Source organism: Amphiprion ocellaris, chromosome 24 (assembly GCF_022539595.1).
Source record: "Amphiprion ocellaris isolate individual 3 ecotype Okinawa chromosome 24, ASM2253959v1, whole genome shotgun sequence".
Lineage (NCBI taxonomy): Eukaryota > Metazoa > Chordata > Actinopteri > Pomacentridae > Amphiprion > Amphiprion ocellaris.
The window spans coordinates 19,951,895-19,963,334 of NC_072789.1; the positions used below are offsets into that span (position 1 = coordinate 19,951,895).

The 11,440-nt window shown below is 37.9% G+C and overlaps 1 protein-coding gene across 2 annotated transcripts; it reads right to left on the minus strand.

Moving 5' to 3' along the window:
• Nucleotides 1-1,089: 1,089 nt before the first annotated feature.
• Nucleotides 1,090-10,246, minus strand: sumo1 (small ubiquitin like modifier 1). 2 transcript variants are annotated; one of them, XR_008600722.1, is made up of 6 exons: nt 10,111-10,246; nt 9,644-9,718; nt 8,288-8,365; nt 8,132-8,203; nt 1,802-5,526; nt 1,090-1,730 (listed from the first exon to the last, which is right to left on the minus strand). XR_008600722.1 is itself a non-coding variant. In XM_023261265.3 (5 exons), the coding sequence occupies exons 1-5, from the start codon at nt 10,120-10,122 to the stop codon at nt 5,458-5,460; spliced, it is 306 nt and encodes a 101-aa protein (XP_023117033.1). In that variant the 5' UTR covers nt 10,123-10,246; the 3' UTR covers nt 1,090-5,457. The 2 variants fall into 2 exon arrangements, 1 of the variants encoding a protein (XP_023117033.1); XM_023261265.3 differs by having other exon boundaries at nt 1,090-5,526.
• Nucleotides 10,247-11,440: the final 1,194 nt, after the last annotated feature.

An 11,440-nucleotide genomic window follows, 5' to 3' on the forward strand; every position in this document is an offset into this window, starting at 1 on the left:
CACACGTCTGATGTTGCTCACAGTGGTCCAAGGAACGCTCAGGGAGTTTGTGTGTTTGCTCACACTCAGGAAACATTAGAGGGAACATTGTTAGCACCGTTGGCAGATATAATAGCTGAACACACTCGTGGCATTCTTTCCACAATGAAAATCAAATATTTTTCACAAAGTTCTTCCCAACTCTATTGCAGAAGTTCCCATAAATGTGTGGTTCTTTGCGTTCGCTCTTCTGTCCAGTTCATCCCAAACCAGCTCCATGGGGTTTCAGTCTGCAGACTGTGCTGCCACTCCATGTTTTCAAGCTCACCATCTTGAGCTTTTTCCCCTAAGGTAGTTCTGGCAGAGCTTGGACTGATGTTTTGAGTCATTATGTTGCTGTCGGATGAAGCCCTGACCAACTAGGAACATAAAAGAGGGTACTGCATGGTGCTGCAGAATACTGTGGTAGCCGTTTAGGTTCAAGTACTTCTCACACTGTACACGTCACCGACCCCGGATCCAACAAAACAACCCCAGGCCATCACGCTTTCGCCTCCATGTTTGACAGTCACACACTAAAAGATGCAAAAATGACACTAAAACATCCAAAAATGATGCCAAAAGATGCCAAAATTACCCTAAAAGATCCAAAATGACAAAAAGATGGAAAAATGCCACTAAAAGATCCAAAAATGCCACTAAAAGATGCAAAACTAACCCAAAAGATCCAAAAATTTACCTCAAAATATTGAAAAATGACACTAAAAGATGGAAAAAGGACACTAAAACCTGCAAAAATACCCCAAAAGATCCAAAAATTACCCCAAAATAACGAAAAATGACACTAAAAGATGGAAAAATGACACAAACGACACTAAAGGATCCAAAAATGACACTAAAAGAAGGAAAATTACATTTATCGACAGACAGTAAAACATCGAAAAACAACAAAAAAAACAAAACAAACAAAATTCACCCGTAACATCCAAAAATTACCCCAAAATATCCAAAAATTAGACTAAAAGATGGAAAAATGGCTCTAAAAGATCCAAAAACTGTTACGGCAAGTTCAAAAGGCTCAGGAGCAGGAAATGAAACAACACCAGCGTAAACATTTTAAAATGTTTTTATTCACAACAAGAAACTCAATACAGGAACCGGAACTAGTATCTTAGACAAAGAAGAACTAAACTACTACTAGAACTAAAAAACAAAAACCATCTAGAGGTACGGAGGAATAACTACATGAACATGGAAACTGAAACTAAGGTTAACCCACGTATGGCAACACCAAGGTAGGGAAACAACTGAAAATACTAAACTAACCCAGCCTAAACTACCAGTAATTATGAGCTGAAACCCCAGACTACAGCTATCCTATGCAGAGCATAAAATACATTAAGTTAAATACAGAACGCTGATTATTTAATTCGACGTATTAACAATACAAAGAGTCTGGTGATACTAGGGCTTGGAGACTTAACTGATGAGCTGAGAACAGTCCTTTTGGTTTGACTTCATCCAGAACTCTCCCTCCAGGTGTTCACCATGTGCTTGGTAAGTTGGTATCAGTAGAACCCGGTCGTGGTAGGTGTTTCCAGAGAAAGTCCTCTTTCCAGGTGTACGTTGATGTTCCCAGGTTAAGCTGGCGACAGGTGGAGATCCTCCGGAGAAGAAGCCAGAATCCGTGGTTGGACGGAAAACCAGCAGACGAAGGAACCCAGGCAACTCAGCAGGCAGGAATCAGCTTTCTGAACACAGAAAACAGAATTACTGGCAATTCTAGGCTGGTGGCAAAGACAGTTCTACTCCCAGCACTAACTGGAGATTAGACGACGGTCCAGCTTCGAATGACGGCTGCCATCTGCTTTTATGGAGACGCCCAGAGACCAGTCACTCAGATCCACCTGCAGCTCGTCTGCTGGTTACAATGCAGCACACCTGCTGCCAGCTTCACCTAGAACACACCTAGGAGAGAGAGAACAGGAAGCACTACCACAGCCCACAGCCTTAAGCTGTAGCTGTGACAAGAACGACACTGACGTTACACACTGAGGAACCATCCCTTCTACTCGACGACGTACAGAAATTAGTGATGAACCAAAGATTTCACATTGTGATTTTTCAGTCCATAATACCTTCTTCTAGTCTTCAGTCGTCCATTGGTGGTGTTTCATGGCTCAGGTAAGCCTCTTTTTCTTACTTTGACGTTTGAGCAATGGCTTTCTGCTGCAACTCCAAGTCTTCTGTTCACAGTTGAAACAGAGACTTCCTACTAAGACCATTATGAAGCTGTGCTTGAAGCTGTTGACTCTCAAGAACTTGTCTTCTGGTTCGGTTGTGGCTTTGGGTCTTCCAGACCTCTTCCTGTCAGAGTTTCCTCCAGTTTCTGAACCTTTTGATGGTGAAGAAAACTGGACTGACTGACACTTTGTCTTTCCACTCTATAGGACAGACCTACATTTTAAGTGTTGATGGTCTGTCTCTCTTCTATTGGTAAAAATATGCAATTTTAACCTGCTGGAGGCTTTTAGAGATTCTCATGTTTGATGTTCGATTTGCCTAATTTTTCTGATTAGTTAAAAGGCTGTCAAAAATCTTCAGTTTGTAGCTCTAAAATATGGTGCAAATTGATGTTTTTAAATGAAAACACATTTTTAAAAACTCACCGGAGGTCTTTTAGAGTTACAAACCAGACTAAATTTTAATGCTTAAGTCTAGATTTGGATAATTTTCCTGATGGAGTCACATGTCACAGATTATTAGTTTAAAGGCTGCTTAAAAGTTAAAAATTCGCGTAATTTTTCTGTTTTTACAGTTTGTAGCTCTAAAAAATTGTGTCATTTTGGTGATTTTAATGGTGATTTTATTTTTTAAACTTGCTGCAGGTTTTTAGAGGCTGCCTTTTCCTCTCTGTTTTAATAGCAACACACTGCTGTCTGCAGTACAACACTGTTCATATAATACTCTGGAGGGTGTGGAGCCACAGTGTGTTCCAGCACTACTTTATGCAGACAGAGGGGTTGGAAGGAATCTAGAAAAGTTGGGACATCTGTAGGATTTGGTAGCTCCAACTTTCAAGGCTTGATCAACCTCCATCGCTGCAGAACAGCTTTAAGTTCACGTCTTGTTCCCTGGAAAAAGGCCTTTATGGATAATTCTGAAATGGACATTATTTTATGGTTTTCAGAATTTTTTTATTTATTTATTTTTTTTACCTCTGGCAGTTTACCACTTTCCTTTGTCCCACTTCAAGCTACTCATTGGACTTGAACTGCTTAAATTTCAATAAAAAACTGAAAAAACTGCAATGTTCTGAAACTATTGATCCCTAGTGTATAAGATGTAACTTAATTATTACCATTTTAATAATTGTACAATATTCAAACTGAACTCATGCTGGATCTAAGGCTGGTCCAAATAGCAATTTTTATTTATATAAATACAAAAAAATATATATATCGGGTATTCAGATCTCAAAATTAATATTCAGAAACTACCAAATATTCGGGTCCAGCCCTAGTTGGATCTGAACATATTTAGGTGTCATTCGTTCCCATAAGAAGCACCAGTCACGTTTTTTTCTTAAATATTTTATTCAAAAAAAGCAAAAACCTCATCTCCAGAATTTCAAACCATCTGTATCAACGTTCCTCCAGTGATGAACAGTCGTCCACCTGAGCTGCTCGCTGAGGTCGGGTTGAGGAAATCCAATTGAGGCAACGTTTCAAAAGACGTCTTAAAATCTCTTATTTTATTGCGCGCACCTCTGGGAAGTGACAGCTGTCACCTGCCAACATGTAAGTTTGCTTTAGGAGCTGGATTTTGAGTCCCAGAGGTGCGATTCGATCACAATCCACTTCGACCTGATGTTTGTGAAGAGAGAAACAACCGTCTGCTTCCTGTTTCCCCTTTCAGCGGTTATTTCCTCCTTCAGGAGTCGATTTCAAGATAAAAACGTGTTGATCCCAACCTCCTCGAGGAACTTCGTACAGGACACACATCGAGAGTTTCATTCCAAAAACAAAAGCTTTTTAAAAAAACGAGCGATCTGAAAGACTTCCGACAGGTTTAAAAAAACACCATGTGAGTGTCAGAGAGCGAAGGGTTCCTAGAACGAGTTTTACACTTTGATATATCGTTACAGAATGAAACCCTCGAGTATAAATAAAAGACGACACTGGAGAGAACAAGGCATATCATTCAAACACTCTAATACTGAATACAACATATACAAGTAAAGCACAATTATTATCTTTAAAAAAAAATGCCTCAAATGTCACCAAAGACGGTCAGTTATCATCAGGATTTTACACTTTCATGAGGGCGCAGTACAGAGGCAGAAAATGCTAATTATTCAAATCTACAGACATGAATGTCGACGCGCTGCTTTTCCTGCCACGGTTTCAGGTTCCAAAGAGCTCGATCCGGCTGTTTTAAGAACCCACAGCCGCTAAATGCCCCAGACCAAACACACAAGACAAATAACTCCAGCTCTGTCGTCTAACTTGGTTTTCAAAGTATAATGAAAAAAGAACTGGATTGAAGGAAGAGTGCATCCAGAAATCTGCATCTGGGAGCAGTTTGACAGAAATCGATGCTTCTTCCCGTCATTTTTGAGCACTTGATCATCAAAAATGTCTGCCATGTTTGAGGAAATGAAATTCTAATTAATAAAAAATAAAACATATTTTCAATTCTTGTCATTTTGACGCCTGTGCACTGAGATGGGACAGTTTGACTCAGCAGTGAAGAAAACATAAAGACCCACAGACCAGACATCACAGGTTAACTCCAGATCAGCTGATGAGCTTCGTTTCAGCTTCCGCAGGGGTGTCAAACATGAGGCCCGCGGGCCAAAACCGGCCCTCCAGACGGTCCAATCTGGCCCGACTTTGTAAAGTATAAAAATTGCAGAGACGCTTGTGTTGTCGGGGTTTTTTTTGTCAGTTTGTTTCTTGCTTTTGTAATTTTTTTCGTATTTTTGTCAATTTTTTTTGTAGAATTTTGTCTTTTTTTATTTGTTTCGTGTTATTTGTCCTATTTTGGTCATTCTGCATTTCTGCAAGAACGGCTTCTAAAGTTGAAGATCTAAAAGATCAACAGTTGAACTCTGTGGACCTTAACAGCACAGCCACTTTGATTCTTTATTTTTTTTTTAATCGGGAGCTGAAACGAAGCTGCACATGTTCAGCTGTGAGTGAACTGTTCCTTCAGTTTGGTACAACACGGTGTGGTTGTCGAAGACCAACAAACAGAAAAAGATGCTGGTCTGTGAATTTTGTCGCTCCGCTCGGCACCGTCCTCAGCCTCGCCTCGGCCCGTTCACCTCGCCCCCCTCACAACAACATGGAAGCCCTGGTTGAGTCCGTTTTTGATCCAGATGGTTTGAAACGGAATGAAAAAAATACGTACATACATACAAAATAAAATACAAAATAAGAAAAAGAAAAAAAAAGATTTAAAAACGCAGGAGGCTTAATCATTCCAAAGTCCGCCAGTCTGTTCTTGATACACCTCGATGACGTCCTCGTCCTCCATGCCCAGCTGCAAAACAATACAGAGACGCTTCTAGTGACGCAGTTCGAAGGATTCCTCCTGATTTTAGTCACACTAAACTACGGCTGAAACGATTCCTAGAGTAATTAGATCACTAAAATTCCTAGAGGCAAAAATCTCTGAATGGAGGCTTTGTTTAATCCACTCCATCCTAGACCCCAGGTCACTAACTGGACCCCGACTTCATCCTATACGGACCTATAATCAATAACTTCTAAGGGGATTTTACGTTTGACAGGATGCTTCTATCTTAACCGGCGCAGCTTTTTTAGTGTTTACGGCATTTAGCAGATCAGAGGCTGAACTATGAAGACTGTTCAATATAGTCAGACTCTGTGTGACTCGACAAAAACTAAAACCTCAGTCAGAGTAAACAGGTTTGAAGGAGGTTTTCAGCTTTCTTTGTTTACTCAGACTTTCTGCTTCAAACTCGTCACACAGAGAGGAGCGTTTAACGATCATTTGACTCGTTTTCCACAAAATGAAAAGATTGTAAACAGGTTGTTTTGAGTACAACGAGGAACATAAAAATTATGACGGTAAAATATATATATATATATATATATATATATATATGTCAGGTTCCTATGCCTTTGAGTTTTAGTTGAATACCCCTGTACTATACTATGTATGTATAATATACCTGTACTATACTATATATGTACTAAACTCCACAGATGTCCGCCCATGTTACACCAGGATGGTTATTTCTGTTGCACTCACTTCATCTTTTGATGCTGCGACGGCAAGCTTGGAATCCGATTACTGGATTAATCACCACAATAATTGATAGCATACTCGATTACTAAAATAATTGATAGCTGCAGCCCCACTCTGAACCCATCTGCAGTGCCGTCATCTGCAGGAACTTTTCCGTACATCTTAAAAAAATGCCGTCTGAAAGCTGCTCTCACAATGTCGTCATTAACTTTCACGTGGATGTGTGTCGATAGTAACATATTCCATTAAAATCGGCTTTTAGTCATCTCTGTATTTGTCTAAGAATGATTCAGATCACTCGGCAAAACTCAGTGTAACCGGGGTGAAAACTGAGGTTGAAATACATTTTTCCACTCGATTTTAGTTTTTCCCACATTTTCCCTGCCCATGAATGCCTCATGACATGTGACCAGGTCACATGACAGCAATCATCCAATCGGTGACTTCTCTAGCCCTATATAAGCTGCTCTGACTCCACTCTCCTCAGTTGTGTGGGAGAGGAGCCAGAGACAGCAGCTGCTCAGGTCAGTTCCAACATATTGACTTTTCAAGCCTATCCATTTGCACAATTCTTAAACTACTGTTTTGTACCTTTTTGTAGAATCCAGACCTGTACTTTTGTGTTGGGACTCTACCATGTTTTGTGCTTTGTGATCATAAGGAACTGGTGAGTTTGAATCTTAACAATTTTTGCTTGTTAGCATTAGCATGCTAATGCTAACTGCTAATGCTAACATGAGGCTCCAGTGTTACTTTGATGTATATTGTTTTGTTTTACTGATGTAAATTTAATGTTAGCATGCTAAATATTAGCATGCTAACGCTAGCATGCTAACTTGACCCGAAATGACCTTATAAGGAAATGTATCATGTCTGGCAGCGATTTTGGCTATGTGTGACTAATGCTAATGCTAGCTTAGCAATTAGCCAACAGCTAACAAAGGCCTAAAGATTGGTATTTTGGCAAGGCAAACCCTTGCTACATCAGACTTTTGAGACCAGTTTAAAACTTAAAAAAAAAAAAACAAATCTGTGACTGTTCTGAATTAATAGATTGGGGGTTTTTTTGTTGTGTTTTTTTTCTTTTTTTTACATTTTCCTTGTGCAGTACACAGTACATCCACTACCATTCAAAAGTTTGGGGTCACTTAGAAATGTTCTTATTTGTGACTCAAAAGCAGTGTTTTTTTTCAATGAAGATAACATTAAATGAATCATAAATCCAGTGTAGACATTGTTAATGTGGTAACTGACTATTGTAGCTGGAAACGGCTGATTTTTAATGGAATATCTCCATAGAGGTACAGAGGAACATTTCCGGCAACCATCACTCCTGTGTTCTAATGCTACATTGTGTTAGCTAACGGTGTTGAAAGGCTCATTGATGATTAGAAAACCCTTGTGCAGTTATGTTAACACATGGATAAAAGTGTGAGTTTTCATGGAAAACATGAAGTTGTCTGAGTGACCCCAAACCTTTGAATGGTGGTGTATGAGTGAGAAAATGACTGCAGAAGGAACATTCATCCGGTGATTTATAATTGATGAATTGTTTCAATCATTTTGCCTCCAAGCTGAATCTACTTGGGTCTTGACTTGTTGAATAAAAACAGATGTCTGGAAACATATTCTTGTGCTCTAACCTGCATTTTTCTGCTACTTTTCCACAGATACATTCATTGTTCAAGAAAACGAACCCCAATACAAATCGATAATGACGCCGAAAATGCATCGATTTTCCTAAATTGTCAGAACTTCTAGCCGTCGTGGTGAAACAGTCTGTCTAATCAGGTTTAATGAAGAGCAGAACAGGAACACAAAAGACTCTTTGAATCAACACGGATGTTGGTAAAGTCAGAAAAGACAAGTTTACCTCTTTTGGAGTTTGGTTGTCTGCAATTCTCTGTCCTTCAAAGAGAAACCTTAGCGTGCTGGCCGGAACGCCCTGAGAGAAAAACACAACAAAGTGAGGAAAGTGTTTCCTGGTTCATAAAAGGAGATGATTTCTCAGTGCGACTTCCTCCTGTACCTGTCTCTGGCTGTAAGACTCTTTCAGCTTCTTTAGATGTGTTGTCATCTTCACCTTAAAGTGGATTTCACTGCTGTCCTGTGGGCGGAAAGAGGAAGTGATGAGGAGCAGCATGAGGCATTAAAATTACTGGAGAGAAACAAAACTAAAACCACACTAAACAGACAAATAATCAGCTGGAAAACACTCAAGAGCTCTTTGAAAATACTACAAATACATCATTTATTTCACCTGTTATATTAATGCATGAATACTCACCTTTATCAACTTTTAATTGGCTTAATTTGCTTCTTCTCAATGGAATCAGATAAATATCGACACTGCACGTCTTAAAAAAGACTTTAATTACAATGTTGCGTGCAGGAAAGAAAAGAGATTAAAGCGAGAAACAAAATGAGAAAAAATAGACAAACAAAACAAGCGGGACAAACAGGAAACACAAAACAACAAAAACATGAGACAAATGACAAAAGTTAGACAAAAAAACAACAAAAACAAGACAAAATATTACAGAAATGAGACACAAAATGATAAAAACTAGACAAATGATACGAAACAAAACAAATAAACAAAAAAATTAAACAAAAAAGTTACAAAGCGACAATGAAATGGACAAACGACACAAAAAATTACACCAGTGACACAAACGAGACCAAAAAATGACAAAAGCGAGAAATAAAATGACAAAAAAATAGACAAACAACACAAGTGGGACAAAAAAACTCACAAAACGACAAAAACATGAGACAAACGACAAAAGTCAGACAAAAAAGACAAAAAACTACAAAAATACGTTACAAAAACGAGACAAAACAAAAGCAACAATCTAGTATTTTACTTTATGATCAAAACAACTTGTCATGGTCTAGAAATTATTTTAAATTTATAGTTTTACTAATTCACAATCTGCAGTTAATGTCTTCTCTGGAAACTTTACAAAATCGGGCCGGTTTTTGCCCACAGGTCGCATGTTTGACACCCCTGCTGGAAATATTCTTTAAATTTGTGTTCTTAGTATCTTTGTGTTCTTCTGTTGTTCTTATTTACATTGTGTTTATAGCGCGTATACGTAACCTCTTTAATTTAAAGTTGTTTTCTTGCTTTTCTTACTGTCACGTTGCAGATTTCCCCTAATAAAGGATCTTCTATTGTATTCTATTCTAGGATAACAGCTAGAATATTTAATAAATTCTAATTCTATTAAGTGCAGGTCAACTATAACATTTACAGCTGACACATATTTACTAGATCCGTCAACCGAAGATGTTTGTAAACAGCCACGTTTGAGTCTAACAGATGAGTAACATGTCAATAATCAATAATTAGTTGTAAATACTCCTAAGCATACTCACACACCTGACCAATCACTTTTAACTTGATGTACTCTCCATCCTTCTTGTCCCCCCCGTCTTGGCTGGATGGTTTTGTCTCCTAAACAACAACAAACACACAAAACACTGAAGCAGCACCTGAACGCAACACAGCTTTTTCTTTTTAAAGAATAAAGGCCCGAAAGCTATATTTCACACACTTCTCACACTAAATCCTGACTGAGTCGGTTATAAAAGGCCGACAGAGATCGATATTCAACGGCAGAACTTCAGGTGTAAACTAGAAACCGAAGCTAGCCGTTAGCTGCTAGCTGTTACCTGCTAGCGGCTAAATAAGCTGGGAGTTGTGGGCCTGAGGCTAACAACACGAGCTAACAGTTAGCATGTTAGATAACCAGATACGAGGCAGCGACCACCGCAGCCTTTACATGTTTCAATTCCGTTTCGCGGTGATAATAATTGACTCCGACCCTCCGCAGCTGCCGTCCTTACCGTGTCCGACATGCTTATGTTTTGTGTTTGCGAGGGAAAATGTCCTGACAATAGATGCAGCGCTTAGTTCTCAGCCGCGTCTCCAGTGGATGTTATGAGGGCTCGACAGCAGCCGGAAGTGACGCAGCGAAAGGCGTGTTTTTTGGTTTTCCCCTCCACAGCATCCGGACGTGGAAGTTCGTAAACAACGTTAAAGCTCGAAACAGCACAACTTCACAGCATGCAGTCAAGTCTACAAACGGTATTAATTCAGTCATTACAGTTAAATTATTTATAACACACATTTACTGAATGATTACTTCTAATATTATCTCAGGTAGTATTTTTAGTGAATCATCTTGAGGATAAAAATCCAAAAAGTTCCAAACGACAATCTATTGTCTCAATAGTACTGATTCCAAAAGCATATTAATCAGAGACAAATCCAAAATTACGTTATTTTAGAATCAGTTAATTGAAATTTCTGTTGTTTTTCAGCACATTTAATTTTTTTCCATGAGAAAAACGACCGTAATAAATGTAAACAATCAATATTCCTAATTAAATGCCACAAAGACTTATATAAAATAAAACTATACCTGAAAATGATACAAGGTATTTATGGAATAACAGTATTATTAATTAATTAGACAGCTAATTTAAATATTGTGGTTAAAACCATATAGCATTATTAATTATGGAGATTTTTTCTACTACTACAAATTATTATTATTATTATTATTATTATTATGATTATCTATCTATCTATCTAGATATCTAGATATATATACATACATATACACCCAACTATTGTTTTTTATTTCACTGATGTAAGGTGTAACTTCTGCAAAAAAAGAAAAGGTAAAAATAAAAAATAACCAGTGTGTTTTTCACATAATCATTTTCGAGTATTTAATTTGACTTTGGAATGAATTAATTTGATTTATTATTGTTAGAACACGTTAGATTGGATTTGACCTAACAAGTTTAAATATCTAGGTTGAAACCATCGATATTACAGATAAAAACCCACAATAAAATACAGCTTCATCTGACTGTGATACAGTATTATAAATTATGGATGTTGCGCTGAATAATTCTAATGCTAAGGTTAAAATCAGACCGTATTATTAATTATGAAGCTTACCCTGACTAATTTTAGAATTACAGTTATAGCCCCACAGAAATATGCTTGGAAAGCCAACAAATTCAAGGATTAATTTTAATTTCTTAAACCGATTGTTTTGTGTTTCACTGATCTATGACTTCATTTTCATTAAATATCTTGCACAGCATACATACCGAACTATTGTTTTTATTTTATTTAAGTAAGGTGTAGCTTTTGTAAAAA